Source organism: Eupeodes corollae, chromosome 2 (genome assembly GCF_945859685.1).
Source record: "Eupeodes corollae chromosome 2, idEupCoro1.1, whole genome shotgun sequence".
Taxonomy (NCBI): Eukaryota; Metazoa; Arthropoda; class Insecta; order Diptera; family Syrphidae; genus Eupeodes; species Eupeodes corollae.
The window spans coordinates 48,583,347-48,606,768 of NC_079148.1; the positions used below are offsets into that span (position 1 = coordinate 48,583,347).

The 23,422-nt window shown below is 33.4% G+C and overlaps 1 protein-coding gene across 1 annotated transcript; it reads left to right on the plus strand.

Moving 5' to 3' along the window:
- Positions 1-242: 242 nt before the first annotated feature.
- LOC129945566 (gamma-butyrobetaine dioxygenase) lies at positions 243-3,333 on the plus strand. Its single transcript, XM_056055375.1, has 5 exons — positions 243-656; positions 831-1,047; positions 2,406-2,532; positions 2,592-2,900; positions 2,966-3,333. The coding sequence occupies exons 1-5, from the start codon at positions 300-302 to the stop codon at positions 3,282-3,284; spliced, it is 1,329 nt and encodes a 442-aa protein (XP_055911350.1). The 5' UTR covers positions 243-299; the 3' UTR covers positions 3,285-3,333.
- Positions 3,334-23,422: the final 20,089 nt, after the last annotated feature.

Genomic DNA, 23,422 nt, shown 5'->3' on the forward strand with positions numbered 1-23,422 from the left:
AAATAAACCTCAAGAAATGACAGACATTCACTAAAACTTCAAGTAGTTTTGACTTTTGTGGGGAAGTGATTCACGCCTTAGACGACATTATTATATTTGGTGATAGTGGGTGTTTTTTCTAATGACAATCTGAAAACACTCTTATGACGAATCTATAAGGCAGTTTCAAAGTCCAGCACATCATCACATAGAATGTGGCTATTTCAAGCCGAAGCAGCTAAGAAAATCACTATGCACGCTCCGCTCAGTAGTATTTGGCTGGCGTTCGTGAATCAATCTCTCTGCAGTCTGCACCACCCATGTTCTCCATCACGTTGTCGTCGATTCCCTCCATAATTCGTGCAAAAAGATGCTTTCAACATTCAAATCCAGTTCATGTTGCTGCTGCTGCTGCTCTTGCTACGGCTACCCCTGCCATCATGAACAAACGATTAATCAGTGCATTTGTTCAAAATGATAGATACATTATTGTGCGGGAGGAGGATGCCGATGCAGATGCCGATGAAAATGAAAATTTAAATGGAAATGCCATGAAATTTCCCGGTGTTTGGTTACGTGACAACTGTCGTTGCCCCCAGTGCTTTCATCAGAGTTCACAGAGTCGCCGAATCGACTGGGACAAGTTTGACATAAAAGTGAAAGTGCAAGATATTTCGGTAGGTATATAACAATGCAACTTAAGTACTTACATATGTACCTTGTTCTCTACACCTTCCTATAGATACTTTGTTTGTTATTGTGAAATAGTTGAATCTATTGCAATGCTTACATATTTTGAATTTGCTTTTGTTTTAGTTTTTGTCATTGTTTTGTTTTGTGTTTTGATACAGGCTGACAAGCTTGAGAAGTCAATTACTGTGAAGTGGAGCGATCAACATTCTTCTACGTATGACTTGAAGTGGCTTAGAGAACGAGACTTTAATGCAAGAAGCCGGAATAAGTACTTGACAGAGTTTTATCGACCGAAGCCTGTGCATTGGCGAAAAACAGATTTTAACAATGTTACAAATGTCTTCAAGTTTGATGATGTCATAAATAACGATAATGGTAAGATTTCTACTTCTACTTGGCATTCACTTTTCAACTTGTTAGTTTTAATTTAATGCTTTTTCCACTCGTTTGTTTTAAAGTGTTTGATTTGTGATTCAAGACTTGAAATTATAAATTCAAAGAAGAGAGGAGTGTCCTTTGTACTACACCTTGAAATTATAGCAACATATACATTTATGCGATATGGTCTTTATTACTTTTGACCTGATTTCGTTTATTATAATTTAATTTATCGTTATTATGTGGTGTGCAACAGGCTTGATAATATTTTTATGCAAATACGAATTCAATTGGAACACAGTTGTAGATGATGTGTAAATATGCATTTGCATTACTTTCAACTATGCCGACTTAATTAATTCGCATAAACGTAGTAGTGAAAAATAAAACAACGATTCATGCTTTTAAAAGAAGAGAAAAAGTGGTATGAAGTTCTTGAAGAAAATAATATAAACAAATCTTGAAAAGAAATTAATTAAAATCTGAAAAAAGTACACATACGCCTAGCATAACTTCTTTTGCTCCTCGTAGGGTTTTTGAACACGAAAATGCTCTTAATACCGGAACTCAAAAGTTTCGAAATGTTTATTGCTTTGCTTGGAATCAGTACATAAATTGAAATGTAGCCATCACTATCGAACTTTAATCACTGGAGAGAGATTTCAAGACAATCCCATTCAAAATTCATAGCGACCGAGAATTATTGTACCTTAGGATACAATAACGAAACCTGAGCTTCTAAAGTCTATTTAAGTTCTGAAACTTAGATGATAATAACCTCTCTTTCGCTTTGTTTTCGTCTTATATACAAGGGTTTTTGTAATTTTTAATTTCTGTTTGGATGTGTTTATTATCAATTAAAGCATTAATTTTTCAAACTCATTGGAATATCATTTTCCCAAAACAAATGATACTCAAGTTAAAATGAAAAAAACAATTCAGAAAATCAAAAATTTGTTTATTAAGATTGATAAAATTACTTCAGTGTTTTCCTTAATTAAAACATAAACATCAAGAATCGGTTTAAACTTGATAAAGTTTGAGCTCCGTTAAAAAAAACTATTGAAAATTGTCCTAAATATGTTTTAAGACTTAAAGTGGCAAACTTGGAAAAATATATGGTCTTCACATGGCCTAAGAAATTAAAAAATGTGTTGCTTTACTATCGACAAACTTCGTTTTAAAATGTCTGATATTTCTTGTATTCCAAAAACAATCTATTGATTTCTCAAGCTCAACTTATAACCAAAGAATTCAAATTTGACTAGAATTTTCAACTTTAAGATAAATTTGTAATTTAAATTGTATGCAACTACAATTTATGAATTTTTAACAATATTATAAATCCATTACAGATCTTCAAAAATGGCTTGAATCCCTTGCTGTGTATGGAGTTGCAATCATTGAAGACTCTCCATTGGAAAACGATGTCGTTCGACGTTTAGCTGATAGAGTTGGTTTTATTCGGAAAACAACTTATGGGTATGTTTTAATATTACACGTTCCCTCACAAGAAACTTTATTCATTATTTACTTTTCAGTGAAGAATTTATCGTTCAATCAAAGCCAGGAGCAAAAAACTACGCTTATTTATCAGATAAATTACCTCTTCACACTGATTTACCGTATTACGAGTACAAACCTAGTGTCAACATTCTCCATTGCGTAGTTCAATCTCTGTCCAAGGGCGGAAGTAATACCTTGGTTGATGCCTTCTATGTAGCAGATCAAATGAAATCAAAATATCCAGATGAATTCAAAGTATTAACTGAAACAATAGTTGACTGGAATGATATTGGCATTGAAGATGGAAAACCCTTTCACAATATTTGGCGATCACCGGTTATTTGGTAAGATCAACAAAGAAAACATTACGATTGAGAAATCCTTAAAAAATCTCTGTTTTAACTTTTAGTTTAGATAAAGAAGGTAACTATGCGAGGATTAACCACAGTATACCCCAGAGGGATAGTCACTTTTCCGTTGACCTTGACACAGTCATTCCATGGTACGAAGCTTATTCGAAGTTCGTTCAACTAGCACAAACAGAAGCAGCTGAGTTCAAAACAAAGCCGGGAGATATTTTGACATTTAACAACATAAGGCTGCTTCATGGACGAACAGCATACGATGATACTGACGAAAACGTTAGATACATTGTTGGGGCCTACATGGATTGGGACATTATCTATTCGAAGCTAAGAATTCTAAAATCAAAAAGGGAAACATTTTAGCTATTTATTTAAATAATTGAAAATATATTTTAAATTAATTTAATAAATATGTACATAGCTATATTACTTTGGTGTCCAAAAATGTGCAACACTAAACACTAAATGTGACACCTGTTGACATCTGTTATTACAGTATGAAAAAATTGTATACAATTTTAACGTCAAAGTGACAGTCTATTTGCTTTTTTGGAGGAAGATGTTCACTTTGAAATCTTTAGATGGAACATAGTTTTGAGTATCTCATTCCCACGAGATAAAATGATAAGATGTCAAAAAAATGACAATGTATCCACAATTTTGTATTCAAATTTGAGATATGGGACTGGTACATCTAAAATTCTTCAATTTAAATATTTGAAATAAGAAACAAAAAACATGTTTATCTAAAGTTTGTTGATTGGAGCGAAAAAGTTGAAGCTAAGGTTATAAGCCGTTAGTAAATTAGTGAATATTTTTCGTTGACCCATAATTTCTAGCGACTTCTAATTAATTTCATATTATATAATGTGACGTATGATAACAAATTAGTATGGTTTCCAGAAAACTGTAATTAACGTGTTTTAATATGAATACAAAATTCTTTAAAAACAAACGTGGAATATTTTTCGAAAAAGAAATTTTGCATGAAATTATTAACGTCAAAATTATTTGGTTCAGCACAAAATATTGTCGTTCTTATGCAAGAAAGCTACCTAACTAAGAACCGGTAAAAACTGATTTCGAGTTAAGTGTCTTTAGAAAAAAAAACTATTGACTTCAATCTTTCTTCATCTTATACATAGTTTTGTTATTTTGAAAAGTTATAACCAATTGAAAAAAAGCTAAAACCAGAAACATAAAATAATTAAAAGTACCAACAATTAAATGTTGAGTTAAATGTTAATGTTTTGTAATATTTAAAAACAGCGTTTTTCTAAAAAAAAATGTATTTACTCCATTCGTTGCGTATATCTCCACAGTAAACACCTTAAACTTCCATTTCTCTTGGTAATAAAATTGACTTCTTACACAAAATACCATTTGAAGATTTTTAGCAGGTATTAATGGGAAGTTATCAGTATCACTATTAACAATTTTGACCCAAATTTTGGAACAACAAACTGGTACAGAACATGGCCTATTTCTCCAAACATTTTTCATTTTGTAACTTTGCACTTTTACTTTACAAATTACGTTTCACTAAACGCAATATTTTTAAAGAGACAATTATTGAATTGAAAAGTTTTCCTTCTAGCAAAAAAAATTTCACCAAACTCAAATTTGCAAAGTTTTTTATCGGAAAATTGTAAAGAATTGTTATTTTGCGAAGCATTTGTGCTTTTTGTGTTCGAAAAAATGAACTTTTTGAATTATAGTTAGAGTTTTGACATGCTTTACAGTAGTATAAGCAAACAAAAATTTTCATTTGCAAATACAATTTTGATTTAAAAAGCCGTCGAAAACTACTAAAATGGATATGTTTTTGACGAATTTGCCAAAAAACATGAATTTCAAACTTAAGAGGCTGATTCATATCAATTTCAAAAATGTCTGATTTTGTGGAGGTTTTTCAAATTTATTGCTATCGTAGCCTTTCTTCAATGTAATTTGACAAATTATATCAAAAAAACGTTATTTTTGAAAAGCTGTGGCGAAACATAGAATTAACTTCTATACTGTAAATAATTATTAGATAAAAGAGAAATTTTGATTAAAGAAATTATTATTGAATTTGTATTGTCTAAAATAGCTTGAAGAATATTGTTGTTTATGTCTCTTCCAACGACCATTTTGTACAATATTGGGTAGGCAATAGAGATGGTATAGCGTCTATGAACGGAATATGCAAAGAACCGTCTTCAGAGTAGCTTATCATGAGTTGAATATTTTAATTGATATATAAGCTTTTTATTTCTACTAACCTCTACTTTTATTATTCAGTTTGATCGACTCATTCTGCATTAAATACGCTGAATAGTCATACACACAACTGTCAACATTTTTTTTATTGACTTTGCAACTTTTCAAGATTCGAATTAATTTCAAAATTCATTCAGAATTAACAGTTTTCTGAAAAGAATAAAAACCCAAACAAAAAATTAACATAGTTGTTAAAAATTGATTTTTGACTCAAATATCTTTTCAAAAATTGAAAATAATGTCATCTTAGTAATTTAAGCTTATAAAAAATACTGTTTTCAATATATGCAAAAATTTTGAGAAAAATATAATTGCCAGTTTTATTTACAAAAAATAAAAACTTAAAGAAAAGTTAACAAAAGTTGTTAAAAATTGATTTTCGACTCAAAAATCTTTTCAAAGCTTTAAGATATAAGCTTCCAACTAATTTAAGCTTACAAGAAATATTATTTTCAACCTTCAAAAAATTTTAAGAAAAATCGAATTGACAGTTTTTTTACAAAAAAATTAATAAAAGTTGGTAAAGATTGATTTTCGACTTAAATATCTTTTCAAAACTTTGAGAAATTGCCTTTAAACTACTTTTATCTTTTAAAAATTATTGCTGTCAGCACTCAGTAAAATTTAAAGAAAAATAGAATTGGCAGTTTTTTTACAAAAAAATAAAAACCTAACAAAAAAAAACAATACTAAGACTTGATAAAAATTTTCTTACGATTCAAAAAGCTTTTAAAAACTAAATATATGATCTACCAACTATTTTTATTTTACAGAAAATATTGTTTTCGATATTGAGTGTTTTTTATAAAAATCCAACAGTCCGTTTTTTCCTAAAAAAATCCCCATAAAAAGTACGCCAATTTTGTTAAACATTGATGTTCGGTTCTTGATAGCTCTCTAATTAATAGCATTCATAAAATTTGTAAAAATTTAAGGAATTCTTATTAAATTGGTAAAAATTTGTTTTCGACTAAAAATCTATTTAACAAAATTAGATTTTCAAACTGAACTATTTCTTTATATGAAAAATATTGTTGGTAATTTTAAAATTTTTAAACCCAACACGAAAAATCTACAAACTTGTAAGCAAAACAAATAGACAGACGGAATGGGAAGTTATCAGTGTGGATCGCATCCCAGCCTCTTTTTTGTTAAGTTTGCAAAGTGGAAATGCGTTTGGTGAAACAGGCTCATGTTGTTAAAAAATTATATCTATTTAAATATTACTTCCATTTATTAAAAACAAAAACCTCAAATCTAAACAGTGAAAGTTCGTTATAAATTATGGCAAATAAAACTAAGTCTGGTGAATTTCAAACATTAAGAAATTAGTCAGATTACGCCAATTATTTTTAAAAATAAACTTTAGTGAGATTTTAAAATCATTGGAAGTTGCCGAAATAGTGCAGTTACTTCCTAAAACGACTTGTATATTTAAAAAAAAATGTATATATTGCAAGCAAAAAGTAACACAACGTAAGAACATTGCATAACCACGTCGTTTTTAAAAATCAATAAAGATGGAACTCTATTATTCAAAAATTACCCCATTAAAAATGCTAAAACGAATCAACAACTGTATTTTTAAGCCTAATTTAAAACTCAAAATAGTTTAATAGTTTAAAACTCAATATTGTTTTTAGTAACCTGTAGAGTCAAAAAAAGGCTTATAATAGTTATAAGCCTTTTCTTGACTCTATAAGAAGTTTTGAGCAAACCTTTGATTTAATGCTTTTATAGTTTTGAATAATATTTTTCGGAGTTATTTTTTGTGCTGATTTTAAATCCAAACTTTGATGTTAACTATTTGCTCAAAATTTGAAAATTCAAAAACTTATACTATATAAGAATTGTTAAGACAATAGAATCGTTGCAAGAATAAAACTTCCTTTCAAACCGTTGTGCCTTTTTCGTTGACACACGTTTTAGCACAAATGATTTAGCTGTCTCTCAGATTTTTGTAAGAAAAGTATGAATTAATTTAAATATTTCAACTGAATATTGAAGAAAAGGATTAAAGATTTGGAATATTCTTACAGATTTTGTTGAAGTAAAGCTACTTCGTAAATTTAGATAGCCTCAAAAAGGCTTATACCTATTTCATGAAAACCTGACGTGTTATATTAATTTTGAAGTCGGAATTTTATTAAGGCCATCAGAACCTATTGGAAAAGTCTATTACGAGTAAGAAATTCTTGTCTACAAGTATTATTGAACCAATTTTATATAATATATTTTAACAAACAATTTCTGCTGTGGCATTTCCATGAGTTTTTACGGTGCTTGATCCTTAGAAGTTCTTCTAAATTTGGCGAAATTAAAGCGTTTTTATTATTTATTTAAAATAGTCTTATTAGGTTTGGTTTTCTAAAACTTAACTGATCTTTCATTATTCAGTTTGAATTTCGTAGTATATGTTTGTAGTTGTTACCAAGACTAGTTTTCTTAGAAAACTCGAATCAAAAATATTCAGATATCAAGTCAAATCGGAGACGAGCGATCAAGCAACAGTAACTCCATTCGAGATCTCCAAAACAGTCCTTATTAATATGTATAGGTTTTCTGAATGTTGTTTTTTTTTATTTTATAAATGGAAAATGTAAATATTGAAATTGATAGAACTACGAGCTGACCCATCTCATCTTTGTATATAAATGGTATTGTAATTGAGGTATGTCAATTCACATAGCATGCAATCAAAAGTAAACGCTTTTCGAACAACCTGCATTCGCATTAAGTCATATACCCAAGAGCCACGGCAAGACAAGACCCAACCTAAACTATCATAAGACCCAAATGCTCTTTTGACTTTAGCTTTGGCTTTGGCTCTACTCGTATAGTCGTATATATGGATCGATAAACATCCAGTAAATCTTTTATTACATTATTTGGAATAAATCATCAATAAATTTGCTCCAGGACAAGCCACAAGCAAAAACGTCGCATTGTTCATGAAGAAATCACTACGATTGAGGCCATAAAAGGAGCCTGAGTACAAATCGTTGTCACATGTGAGTTGAATTTTTATTACGACCAGCTTTAGCTAGCGGCGGTGTGGCCAGGGCAGCCGACGAGGCGGTCACCACCACCGTGCCGCTGGCTGGCTGAAGCACCGTAAAATCATCCTGATGGACTTTGCGGTCTAAGAGACGTTTGGACGACTGGTTCTTGGAGTATATGACTATAGATATGGTTTATACCTTTATTTTACCTGTGAAGAGAATTAAAATTTTCGAATGGATTGAAACGCGTTTTTGTGTATCTCCTTCGATTTGGCATCGGCATCAGCATCGGCGTTGTTTTGGTCTTATTGCCGGGAATGCAAGTGATCTACGCATGGAATGCTGTTTCTTTGCAGCAGCAGCGGTGGTGGTGGTGGCGCGGTCGACCAACGTCGTCGTCGTTGGGGATGGCGATTTGTACTGTACATGCAGTATATGAAAATACTTTGAAGATCTACATATATGGCAGGACTCACATTGTCCAACCACCAGCGTCCCGCTTCAGCAGCACAGCAGGACCAGTCTTAAGCAATATCTTAGCGATGCGATGTATTGTTTTGGCCTTTCGGAGACGGCTATCGCGAGCCTTTATGAAGCTATCGAGTATGGTGCGTGGAATCGCTTTACGATATCACAAATAGGGTTGCCATTTCCAATAATTCAAAACTTGCTACTATTAAACTTCAACTAGTGCAGTCGGCATGGGAAATAATGGTAAAGAATTACAGAATAAAAATCAAAAACCCTATAATATTTGAAAGCAAGTTGTGCTACAATAGAATTTTTTTAGGAACTTTAAAAATTATGCTCACAAATACTTTTTCTGTTGGTGATATGTGAATACTGCAATTATTGTTGAATGAAAATGTGGAATTGAATGAACACTTCAATCTCACCTTGAAATTTTATCAAATGACAACAAGAATGCAGAGAGAACCAGAAATATTGAAGCTAAAGATCAATTCGGTTAAAACTAAAAAATAAGAAAATTGGAATTCCTTCGTCAATCCGTTTTAATATTTCTGGACAAATAGTAGAGATGGTAGAAGATTTCCAATATTTTGGGAATATTGTCTCCGCGGGTGTCGAAACCGAACTAGACGTAGGCAATCGTATCAGACAGCAAATGCTGAAAACACACTTGAAGCTTATAGACCAAGCTACGACTGTTCAACTCGAATGATGAATCTATTCTGCTTTTTGGATGCAGCATTTTGAAAATCACAGACACTGTTATAAGACAGCTAAAAACGTGCGTTACTGTCTTTGAAACAAATTGAGGTTCTGGCCCAAATAGTGAGTATTATGTTCTTGGTTATTTACGCCAACAGCTAGGATAAGTTAAACCCGATCCTATACTCATTTGATAACAATGTGTTTCCTTTTAATGGTTCCAAAATTTTTCAACACAAATGGCGTCCGATTGAAGTCCCTTACTAAATTTTGACGTACACAACCTGTCATATAATTGAAATTGCATAATGATGGCAACCTGGTTGAAGAATCAGATGCAATGTTCCCATACATATATGTATAAGTACATTACCTATATCTAAGAATATAAAGTCGATTGTTGCCTCCGCCTTCTTTGAATGTTTATTGTTCAAGATACGATGACGACGACGAAGACGAAGACGACGAGTATTTATTTGTTTTTGCTCTGAGCCAAATGAAATTTGTTGTGATGCTCATATATGGACTAAGACCTGCCAAGGGACTGTCGATTGTCTATGGCGATTGACAAGAGATACACTTAAGCTGGACGACAGTGATGCATCCGTCCACGTCTCTTTCGTTCGTCGCGTTTCTCGAACAGCAAAGTCGTTGCGATGCGATGCGTATATTTCTTAACTAAATCTCTTTCTATTGATATTCCCACATAAAATAAATATCCAGAAGTTGATCCGCGGGCAAGTTTAAGACGACGACGACGTACACACATACCCAATCCAATCCATGCGATTTCATATTGTTTTCTTAGATATTTTTCTGTTTATCTCGCAGTGAAAAAGAAGTCCCTTTTCTTCGCTATATTATGGACTCTGGAGGTTTGGTATTTGTTTGTCTCCATGTTCTGTGATTTCTTTCTGTTTTCTTTTATTTACTTTTTTTTTTAATTTTTCTATACAAAGTTTTCTCATCGAAGCATTTTTATAAACATATAAAAATCTCAACAATGCCAGCGAGACGAGCTCATCTTCATCATCAAAATGAGTAGTTTCTCAAAACAAACGAACTTCGATTCGACTATGGACAAGAATAATAAACACAGAGCACTTGAAAATAGGTCCCGCAATCTTCTCAATGTTATCGGTATCGCATCAGTACGAGACGGATATTTCAGGCTAGAGTGGAAATGTGGAGTGTGTTAAAGTATAGTTGAAGTTGCATCATCGGAACCTGAACATCTTATAGGACGGTAATTTGTACTCTATAAGCAACACACACGTTGCACACATTTAGTACCATCACACGATAACACTATAGAGATCATTATCACCGTCTTCCCAGGAAACAAAAACATTGATCTGTCAGTTTCCGAGATCATTATGCAACACCACGAACGCTCATCCTGCTATCGCACATATTAGCTGAGCTCTGGCATATGCGCAAAGGGTGGTAATTAGGTATTTTTGTAGTGTCTTCTCTTATTTTATGTTAATTATTCATCAGTGGCCTTATTTTATACTTTCAAAAAAAATTTGTTTTGAGCTCTTCCCCAAATATTTCAATATTGACAATTAATGGGACATCGAATTGTTACACCAGTTTTGTAGCTTGGTAAAGTGTCTTTTTTGAAGTGCTATAACACTGGTGGAGAAGGTTTTGTTCCTGGCAATCAAATTTCACTTTTTCAATCGGTTTTAATAGCCCTAAATGAAATGAGACTTCAAAATTATACTCTATCGCATAAGGTATTTAAGACATACGAACAAGGCTTCTTGAAGTTGTCACATTTCACGTGTGTATTTAATATTTCTAAAATAAACGCTTAACCATTTGTGCTAAGAGGGATTTAGTAACAAATCCTTTATCTAAACAATGCTATCATATTAAGTATAAATTATATACATAATGTTCAAAACGGGTATTTTTTTCAAATCTGAGCATATGCATAGTTAAACTTAAAGTTCGGACTCGAAATAAAGAACTAAAAATTAACTCAACGTATTTTTCAAAGCTACCAATGTACTTAATTCAAGGATTGCTTAAGACTTCATACAGAGTCAAAGCTGAGTCAAATAAAGATTAATAATTAATGAGAATTTCCTGAAACTAAAAAGGATACTAAAATGGTTTAAACTTTATAAAGATTTTTACTTTCCAAAATCATCAAATAATTAGTTGTGAAAAGATATTATAATTATTTTATTATTTAACTTAGCTTTAAAAGTACCATTTTTGTATGTCTTTAATATTTTTGAGGGGTTTTAAGGGTTTTATACACATTTCATTTTGTAATAAATAAATTTATATTTTGCATAAATAGACGCACGAACTGAAATAACCTTGTCTTTTTTTCTTTGTTTAAAACCCTTAAGGAGAAATCGTCGCAGTTTTTATTCGAAACTTTCTTCGTTATCTTTGGCTTGCTTTAGATGGTCTTTTCTAAGTAAGAAAGTTAAAGTAATTTTCGCTGACTTTATTGGTCTTATTTCTTAGACTACTATAAAAGTTCTTTTAGTAATTGTTGACAATCGGTCAACGTATCAACCAGGACCTTTTTTCTCCTTTAACATAATTGGTTAAAGAGATTTCCTGGTTGACGGACAAGTTCGTTTAGGATTTACGACGTTTTAATATAATACACTTATTATTTTATTTAATATAAGGAAAATGGAAATTTTTAAAAATATAAAAACTCTCCAGCCAAAAACCCTTCAATTAAAAACTCGTGAATGTTCAAAGTCGATCCAATTATAAAACCCTTTAATATCGTAAGTAAAAAGAAAGAGTTTCGAACAATTAGAAAATACTGATAAAGGCATTTATTTATTATTATATAGCATACAGTATTGAATATTAAATGAAGTAGTTTTTAGCTTGTAGATTGACAAGTACAATAACTGTTAATGGAAGAATGTTTGGAACTTTGGCAATATGCATTACATCTCTGCTCACATTATGCATCTTGCTCGAAATAACGAGAAACTGCACTTCCGTCTGGCCGAATTATGATTTAATGATTTATTACTTCAAATTGTGTTTTTTTTATTAATATTCTTATTAATTATAATTCAAACACCAGACCAGCCAAAATTGTAATCTTACTTACTTACTTACTTAATGTGGCGCTACAGTCCTGTGTGAACTAGGGTCTCACCCAACAAACTTCTCCATCTAGCTCGGTCCATAGCTAGATGTCTCCAGTTTCGCGCTCCAAGTTGGGTGAGGTCACCTTCCACTTGTGCGCGCCACCTGATCCGCGGTTTTCCCCTACTGCGCTGTCCTGTGGGTGCGGATTCGAAGACTTTCCGGGCCGGAGCATTGGTTTCCATGCGCTCTGCGTGACCCAGCCATCTTAGTCGTTGGACTTTTACTATTCTGCCATCTCTTTTTCCTTCTGAGAAGTCGGCGTTCCTCTCGCCTCTTCTGCTCATAGAGCTCACGAGCAGCCCTCGTCCTTTTATGCAGCGCCGACATTCCTCATCAAACCAGGGGTTCCTTGTTGGTGGCTGTTTGAAACCCAGCACATCAGAGGCGGCTTCTCTGATTGCATCTTGGCAATGTTGCCACTGGTTTTCGATACATTGTGTTGGCGGCAGAGAACTTCGAGAGAGGTTACTTGTAATACGGTCGGAAAAGGATTTGGCGATCTCTGGCGATTGTAGCCGTTCGACGTTGTACCTTCTCCCAGCTCCTCCCTGTTTTGCCTTGGACACAAGCGTCCACAGGTTTTTTCTTAAAACCAACCTCTGTCTATCAACTCCTACTCTCACCTCCCCGTGGTGAACATCGGGTGCCTAGTACCTCAACTGGAGTGTGGGTTCCAACCCCAGTGGAAAGTTGTTGGGGGCAATTTTATTAATTCAAATTCTGGACCTTGGACCATATCTTTTTTAAGTCTACTGCAGGAATATTTTTCAGGAAGAAAAATAAGTCAAACAAACATTTCAAAAACCAATTTTGTCCTTTATCGAAAACTTTAAAATATATAACTTGATGTATTTTTATTTCAAATAATATTGAAAAAAAAAACATTTACCTTATTTTTGTTTGACATTTACAAATTTAAAAGGATATTCTGATAAAATTAGACGTTGGCGTTGGTTGGTCTGATATGTAAGCACATAAAGTAAAATAATCACGAAAATATAACAATTACATATAGAAATGAAGCAAAACTTGTGCTAAAATAAATTAAACAAAGAGTGTTAAGCAAAACCCTGAGCTAGGGTTGTTGGTTCCAAAATTAAAACAAAAATGTTTATTGAAATATAAGAAACGAAAAGAAAAGGTAAGAAAAACATTTGAATAATCTGCCCCGACCAAAAAATGTAAGAAGGTAAAAGGATGTCAAATACACTTTCTTACAAAAGTATATATTTTTTAACTTCCCATAGGAAATTATTGTAATCGTTCGAATTTGATGAATTAAAAATTTTAACATTTCTCGACGTTTCAACGTTTCAATAATCTAAATAAAATATTTTTAGAGAGATGCCTAGCCTGTGGGTGCATGTTCAGGAAGCTTATATCGTCCTCATATCTCATGAAAAAAGTGAACACTTTAAAATTGCCAAAAATTGGTAAAAATTAATGTTCGGTTCTCGATATCTCGGGAATAAATGGAGGCATTGACTTCAAAACGATTTTATTCTGTGAAAAAGTCAATCAGCATTTTTTTTATAACAGAAATAAAAACATTCGAAAAATTCTACTAAAATTGGTAAAAAGTGATTTTTACTTGCGACATATAGGAACTATATGGCAAGTTTTGCATTCGTGCAAAATTTCGAACTCGAGATTTTAATCAAACATGATATTACGATGGTAGACAAGTCGAAAAAAGTGGGTCCCGCGATTCCGTCCGGTCGGTTTTGTCTGTCTGTCCACGCTCCTACAGCCTAAACCATTGGGTCGATTGAGTTCAAACTTGGAAGTTAAGGTTTTGAGCAGATTCGCGTTAGGCGTTTTTTTCATTTTTTTTTAAGATCAAAACTAACAGTGGCCACCATACAATATTTTTGGGCAAAAAACGAAAATTCGAATTTTCTCAAAAACAAACCGATAGATTTTCTTTAAATTTTCTCTAAAATTTTATATTTTAACTTGGCTTCTTTTAATAAGAAAAACAAATTTTTGTATTGCTCCGGAAAGGTACCGCTCATAGAACCGTTATTTTGTTTTTTAATTTTCTCAGTAATTTATAAACCGATTTCAATAATTTTTTTTCTGAATAAGCTCTTATATTGCTTACACAATATTTGATTATCAAAAGTGCAATTTTTTATTGTTTGGATTTTTAAAAAAATATTGAATTTTATTTTTTCAAAATTCGATATCTCAAAAACGTTTCAACATTTTTTTACGAAATTCAAACGTATAGCGTATATTAACAATCTCTAAACAACTGCGTACCAAAAATATTTTTAGAACAAAATTGAAAAATTTTATATATAAAAAATTAATTTAAAAAAAAACCGCTCTAACGATTTTCATAAAAAAAATTTGAAAAATAATATGTTTTTTTATTTATAAAATAGCATTTAAATTTTTGAAGACAAACTGATTTTTCGGCCGAAATTTTGAATATTAAAATATTTTTTTTTAATATTTCAACTGTGCATGAGCCCCAAAGAGCGCATTATTTTGACAAAATTGTAATTACATTCCTAGCTTTTATCTAAATTAGTGCATTTGGTACATATGTATTTATGTATTTTCATAACTTAAATTATTGTAAATACCAACAATGGCCGCCCATGTAGCGCAACTGTATCGGATTAACGAATATGATATATTTAATCAACAATCTATTTTAAAGTGTCTATTAAGAAGTAATATCTTGGTAACTTTGTATACCTATGTGATTTTAAAATATTATTTTTTACGAATAAGGTTGTTTCACACATGATTTACTTTCCTTCGCATATATAAAAGAATAAATACTTAGTACAAGTTAAAGAAACGGGCCAGAAAGAGTATATGTATTTTCTATTAGAATCACTTTTTCAACGTATACCTATTTATAAAGGTATTACGTACAACTTCTACAACTACTGCTTACGTGTCACTTCATAACTAAAATCCAAAACGCTCAAAAGCCTGACCTTAAACAACACATGAACAGCAATTTCTTGTACCTGTACGTATGCTTGTTATTTTTTTAAACTTTAACAAAATAAATAAACTGAACGTAAAAACTCCATGTTAGCGCTGAAAACTTATAGTAAAGAAGGAATGTAGTATGTACCTTTTAGCTACCAATAACATTCCTTCATTATCATCATAAACATGTCCTTATCTATCTATCTGCATAAAGCTAAGCACGCCAATGAACTATTCTTTATTCGTTTTAGACATCTACCTGCTACCTAACTACACAACCAATAGGCGATCGCTTTACAATTTAAACATTCATGGTCTGCCTCTTTCTTATCTTATTTATTTTCCATCCTGATTCTTCTAATATGAAATTACAATAAAGCTCTATCTAAAGGAAAAAAGCTTTGAATCGCATCGTAGCCTTATATATACATAATACAAACCATTTTTCACATACAAAGATCGTACCGAAGTAAAAGCAGACTTATGAATGTAAATAAAAACAAATATCGGTAAAAGATCCTAAACAGCTGACGTAAGCATGCAAAAGTTTGTTTCATCCCCTTATTAGATACAATATTAAGCCATTTTGTTTTTTATATAAAGTGCATTGATATAAATAAAACAAAAACAAATTCATCAACCTTCATATGGAAGCTCTTTATGTGAAAATATATACAAGGATGGACCCAAGTAGATTGAAGGAAATTGTGTAGACTTTTTGGGTCGAAAATTAATTATCTCCCTTATTCTGCTGGCTGCTTATGGGAATGGAAATAATATTTTTCTCTCGCTCCCGCTGAATTTCTCCACTTTCGATACTAAAGCCACTCCAACGACTATGCATCTGGTCGCCCTAAAAGTTTCTGCTCATGAGAGTATTATGGTTTTCATTATGTACAATTGTACATAATGGCATTTATATCTTTGAAGACAAACTTAATTTACAGGTTTATTTTTAAATCTTATATAAGTACTTTTTTAAACATACTCTTAGCATACAGGAGCAAGTTCGTGCGACCCAGTCGTGCATTTTATTTAGTTTTCCTTTCATGTTTAATTTTATGTCAGGTCCACTCATAAAACTGCATCACCTCTTCGTAGTTTGGCAATATGTTGTCTTTTAATTCGCCAATATTAAACGCTTCCATTCTCTTGATGACACAAAAGAAACTTTTTCTATAACTTAACACGGAATGAAATCAATAATAATCGGATGTATTAAGAGCTCAAAATTACTTTTTTTCTTAAATTCAAAAGTGAACAAACGGACTAACTAAAAGAAGTGATGAATGGTGCTTTTAGTTGTTACTCGAAAAGAATGAATATTTGATATATTTAATTTTCTTCTTCTTCTACGTTTGAATTTAGAAAATTTAAATTAAATATGGCCGATGGCGCGATTTGAAATTTATTCAAATAAATAATAATTCTCAATAAATACTTACAATAATTAATGTTTTTAATTTCAAGAATGATATTATATATTATAATAGTAATATTATTTAGTTTTCGATTGATTTATATTCTAGGGACCCTGAAACATCGAGAAATTTCAAAAATTTTCATCTCGACAAATCATACCGATTACAAAAACTTCTTCTCAAAAGTTAAAAATAAATTTAAAATTTTATAAATTAAAGGTAATAATTAAAAAAATTAAGGTATTATAGTTTTTTGAGAAATTAAATGACATTCAAATTTTTGAAGATTAACTTATTTTGTAGATATATTTTTAGACCGTGTAATGTAGAAATGCATTTTATTTATATTAATGCTTATAACCTTTCTTGAATTGCTCTTAACAATTTAAAATTTCTAAAAAGTGTTAATACTGTGTTAAGATTTATGTTTGGGGAAAAAATATACTTCTTGGTAGTAGAAAAACGAAGTGCAAAACAAAAATAAGATGTATTCCTTTCGTTATCTCACTTTAAACCTTGATTTTCAAAAATGAGATACATTTATAAATATGAAACACCCAAAACAAATGTTTGACTATTATTTGCTGAATGTACATGTAACCCTCCTTTTTTTTTAAATGTACCTATCAATTTTCTTGTTTTTTTTTTGTGAACAAATTTTATTCAAGAATTCTGAGTAATGTTCAAAAAAGACTACTTGGCCCCCAAAATTGTGTTGCTCCAGTCCTGAACTGTTTTTTTTTAAGTCTTTTTTTCCAAAAAGTAAGGACTTTTCTTTACCAAATTTTATAAGTTTTTTCCAAATTAATATCTAAATTTTCTAGACTTTACGAATACATATGTACATTCTGATTTCTGAGAAAAAGTAACAAGTATTTTGAAAGCGATGGGTAATACTAGTATACCCAATTATAATGTTTAAATATGATGCCTATAGATACAAGTTTAGTGCTTACGGCTATATCAATTGATATTGGCCCCTATCATCTCTCTGTGGTTCCAGTGAATTTTTTATTTGTCAAATCTGATTTCGAGTTTCAATTTTTAATTCTGTTGTGTATTTATTTTTGTCATTTTGTTCGTTAACAATCTGATACCTAACAACAAAGTACTACATTTTGGTCTTGATTTTCTTATTTAAGTTTGAAAGATGTAACCAAATGAAAGACTTGTGATTTGTTATTATCGTGTGTTGCTAGAATACAGAAACGAGATTTACAAGAAGTCGCAGTTTCTTATTGCAAGAACGTCTATCGTTTTTTTTGAAAGAGTATTAACGGAGACGTGATAAATAAAAATATAGATATGCGACACTATCTCGATACTTCCAGTTTCCGATTCCGGATCCGGATCTTTTTTCGATATTGTTCTTCCACCACCCTAATAGTTTTACTGTGTTATCACACCATTAAAATTGAGATATGTCATCCCTGCTCTATATCCTTTCACAGCCCAACCCAATCCTAAGTTTTTGTGCATGATTTCAATATAATTTAAGTCCATTGTTATGAACCATTAAAGCATTGGATTAGCAATTTCATCCGACATCAGTTTCCGCCCTGCAGCGCGACAGGCTACAAGCAACGCCAATGACGACTTTTGGTTAAATTCCCGCACACAAAACTCCAACGCCTTTGTGTGAACAAATTTCCCAAAAAGTCCAGCCAAATTGAATTATCATCATCCATTGCAATGCGATAGCAATAACGAATAAGCCGGTCGGTTTCTTTTTCCGCACATCGAAAAAGCGTCGAGCAATCAGTGAGGACACCCGAGACCCCAGACTTGATACCCTGAAACAGAAGAAAAGGAATCTTCTTCTTCTGCGATTCTTGAGTGTTAACGTACCTATAGATATTTTATAAATGTACTGTACGTAGTTTCCGTACTGCGGCATATACAGCAGCATCCTTGCTGCCGCTGCTCCGCGCCGCCAACGTCTTCGTTCAACCTCTACGACGACGCACCACAAACAGCAACAGAAACGTTACTTGCTAAGAATCTTGTTCAATCGAACGGAATGCTCTTAAAAAAATTCTTCTAACAAATGCACGTCATGTAGTCTGGGAAATTTTATCAGAAAACTTTGCCTTGCGGATTGCCGGCTCGGGAATTGAAAATGAATCCCTGCCGCCCAGGTATGGGAGTCACGTAATTGATGGAACACATCCAGACAGGAGGAGGCGTTTGTGGAGGGCTAAAGGCTGTAGGCGAGATACCGTATTGGAATGATGAGTTTTCTTTTTCGCCAAGGCATAGCGATGGCGATGGTGATGGCGTACTCACATCACAGCCTTTATACCTATTCCTAAATATACGTTAGGTATGTACCTTACTTTGCTTTGCTTGTTTGGTTTTATTTTTATGTTGTGCTGCTCGACTTCCAAATTGGCCCAAAGTGCACGAATACGATGACGATGACGACGACGACGACTATGAGCGTCGTAGCCTTCGTCTGTCGGTCGGGTAAACGGATGAGTTGAAAGTGAAAACCCTTTTAGGGTGACTGGCAAGGAAATGTTTGCCCAAAAGCGTTATTAAGGACGTTGTAAAAATCCGCCAATTTTTGTCTGATGACGTGACGAGAAAAAAATAAAGAGAGACGTTTTCCTCCTCAACTCAACTCCAACATTCGACACACTGCCTGCGCTGCTGCTGTCGCTTTGGCTGTGGCTGTGGCTGTGGCTGTTTCTGTCCTGTCAGTCGTTGCTTTGGTGGAAGAGGTGGGCTTATGTCGAAAGAGAGGAAATGTGATCAAATCTACTCAGTTCGACAACAGACTAGATGTGATGGCAACAGAGAAACAACAGCAACAACTAATGGAATCAACAGCGCCGCCATTCTCAAACATTGATTTTAACCACAGAGTAAGAGGTGCTGCTGCGACGTATAGCGTGTATGGTTACCACTTTGCAGATATTCTACTTAAATTTTGTTGATACTTTTTCTAACTAGTGGAATATTTTAATCTTAGTCGGTTTTGCAATTTATCGATTTTGTATGAACAAAGTATTTGAACTTATACTCTGAGCACTTACACTGAATTAATATCGGGTTACCTAATGGAGACTTGACAACTTTGAATTCAATTTATGAACGCATCCTTTCAGCTATCACCAAACAGTAATCAGTAAAGAAAAGGTCATGATAAACTCATGGTTTGTGGAGATCGCAGGTCTTGTGACATGTACAAGCTTGGTGTCAGCCAGTTAGGTGAAGTTTGGCCAGATGCGAAACTCGAGGTTGTTGCGTAGGGAGACATTCTTAGCAGACCTAGAGCCCGTATTTGGATTCCAATCGAACCTAATGGTATCGAGGAAATTCTCGAAATTATCAAGGTTTGCAATCCATCCCTGCCGACTAATGATTGGAAGATCGTCAAGCTCGAGGAGGTGAAGGATAGTCTTTATAGGAGTGCCATTTTGGTACTCAATAAAGAATCCCTTGGTCCTCTAGCCCTGACCAATGGCTAGATTAATTACGGTTTCAAATCAATCAAAATTCGGATATACAAAACAAATGAGGCTATCGCAGATAGCGGGCCTCCAGCAACAATCGCACGTGAACTCGTGGTTGGTAGGCCTGGGACGTGCGTCATATTCCGATGCATCCGTGCCCTCTTCGATCACGACTCCACCTTCTAAAAATAGCTTCAACAGCCATACCTTAAAGGAGACTGAGGAATACTTAAACGCTCTTAACTCTTAAGTTCTTCCTCAGACTCAGAAGATCAAAACAAGGCCGTGGTGGAGGTTGATCTGCCTAATTGTAGCTTAAATGCTGCAATTAGTACAGATCAATCTCCAACACTCCATAAAGGCCTAAACTAAAGGTCTGGCAATAAACGGGGCCAGGACGGAGTCGAGGAATTAAGACTCCTGGGTACTACACACTGAATGAAATAGATAAAAGTGAACTTAGATCTAGCATATTAGTGAAAGTAGCATTCATATGTATTTTTACTCCATAATTTCATTGATGCAGATATCACCGTATCTAGGCTGGAAGCAAGCAAAGGAATTTTCCGGCTAGTGTCGGCGTATTTTGGCCATGACCACCTTGGTGGTGTTCCTGGTAAAACCCTTGAGAGAATCATGACTAAAGAGGAATGGCAGAAGATCTACATAATTATTGGGGGCGATGCTAAAAACAGGCACAAGTTGGTACTCAGCGAAACCAACTTAGATCCCAGGCACTGTGACATTGATTTAAATGAAAAACCTGACAAATTAGCCAAAAACAGAGTTTTTGAAGCCATTAGACCGAATTAAAAGTCAAACTCACCAAAGTTTTCTTGGAATTGCAAACAACAGGTAATAGGTTCTTGAAACTGCGTCAAACATTTTTTAAGGGAAAACAAAATACCTTTTAGGACGAAACTCAATTGTTCCTATTGATAGATATCCGAACGGGTTGCAACTCATTGGATATCCAGATTATCAAAATCGGTAAAAGCTCATCTGATCTTTGTGTCAAGATGAGGATACAAAAGTGGATACTAACCACCTTCTCTGTAAATTTCCAAGCGCAATCCTAATTTAATGAAGAATCCCAGCACTAGATAAATACTTTTTCGACAACTTATGCGATCATGCGATCAGCAACAGTCCACTGAGAATTATTACTTAGTGACTTACAACTCTCAACCATTTCTGTATGCGAGTAATTTTATCAGGGATGGAGGTGACCTACAGTTTAAAGCTGGATCCGAATAGCTAATTTGGGAAAGTACTTTTAATGACAGAAATTACTCTTGGAGGATTTGAAGAAATCTCTTGTGAGGCAGTATCCGTTAAAAAAGCTTTAGATGACATAGGCAAGGATTAAACCAAAGACCTCTAGCATGACAGTCCAACGCTCTTACCATCATGGAACAGGTACTACTATATCAATTATTAGAACAAAAATCTTGAACACTCTTATTTGTATAAGAATAACCCCTTAGCACTTGCTCACATAAAAATTCCGTTTTGATGAGCATTTGCTCTGATCATTTGCTTCATCAATCTAATAGAACATATTTGAGTTATTGCTCCGAGCACTTTCTTAGATCAATAAAGATCAATCAATTAACTCTATTTTTGGAGAAAGGGCTGTATACGATAATTTAAGCCAAGACATCACTTGTGTGTGGGTATTATCATTTGGTCTTACATCCAGGAACTGGAGCCAAAAACATAAGCAACAAAAGTCTCTTTGGCAACCATGTTATAAATTGTGGGCGGAAAAGGATGGCCGACACCATACACCGCATACATCGCTCGGGATTGATGGAGTCGGGAAGAAGGGAAAGCATCCTCGGATTGCTTATCCGCTAGACCGGAACTTTCTTCTTGTTTGTAAATAAAATCCGTCCGTCCACCACCCGCTTTTTCACCCTTCGCCCTGCACCCGCACCCTGCACCCGAAGGAATAGATAGAGAATCTGTTAAATTTATTTATGTGTACCTTTTAGCTGAAGAAAAACACACACGACGCGACGGTGGCAGTGGCAGCGTGTGGACGGGCGTCGTGGGTCTCGATTTAGTGCAAGGACTTCCCAATAGAGTTAGAACATCGTTTTCGGTCGTCGGTCGTCGTCATCGTCATAGTCGCTGTTCTATATATGCTGTTTAACCAGAACATGGCTCCACAAGCAACAACGATGGGTTCCTCTTTTTGCTTCAGCTTCGGAGTGAAAACTTATTGCAGCTTGAAGATATTATAGCAGCAAGCAGGGAGGATGTTATCTTTAACTCGACAGGGAAGAGTTACTAGGCACATATATATGTATCAGAAAAGCCAGCACATATAGAGCTCTCCTTACACGGAAGCATGTTAGAGATTAACAGCGAATTAAAAGTTATCTCATGAATTTATCATTATTGTTGGGCTCATGGTGACACCATTAAGGCTCTGTTTACCTAATGGAAAATCTGCTTTACACTGATATTAATATGATGATGGGTTATGCTATAACGAAGTAAACATAACTATTAAAATATTGATACCTATACCACACAATGATTGACAACTATGTACCTAACTATTTGTGCGTCTTCGTCATAGTCGTCGTTTGTGTATAGTCTAATGCTTGTTTTGTAAAATGCAGCTTCTCAATATTTTGTATGTTTTAAGTTAAAATGAAAAGCATATAAGTACCTTTCTTGGTATTACGAGTACCTTGCTTGCTGCTTAAAAGGAACAAGAAAATTGAAAATGTGCGGTAAGGTCTCAGGATGTTAATTTCATTAAAACCAAAAGTAGGTATTGCGGTTTGTATAAGGAAGAAAATTCGACTTGCTGTTGGTGTATATTTTTGATAAAATTTAATTTATTATTGAGTGCGAATCTGAGATTGTTTTGGAAGGAAAGAATTTGTTGTTGTTTGGTTGTGTTAACACTTAAATTGAATAAGAGTGTTTTAGTGAAAAATTTGTATGGGATTTGATTCATCTAAAGCTTCCCATTCCCAAAAGAAGGGAATTTGTTTTTTTACTTGGAGTATAAGGTTTATACCCTTACTATGTCTTAAACTCAGTGCAATCATTAAGAAAGAAAAAGA

Bases quoted from the DNA above. Each gene is read 5' to 3' on its own strand.
- LOC129945566 (XM_056055375.1), top strand. From the start codon at position 300: ATGTTCTCCATCACGTTGTCGTCGATTCCCTCCATAATTCGTGCAAAA. The intron at 2,533-2,591 runs GTATGTTTTAAT...TTTACTTTTCAG, and splicing joins ATTCGGAAAACAACTTATGG to TGAAGAATTTATCGTTCAAT. The intron at 2,901-2,965 runs GTAAGATCAACA...TTTAACTTTTAG, and splicing joins TGGCGATCACCGGTTATTTG to TTTAGATAAAGAAGGTAACT.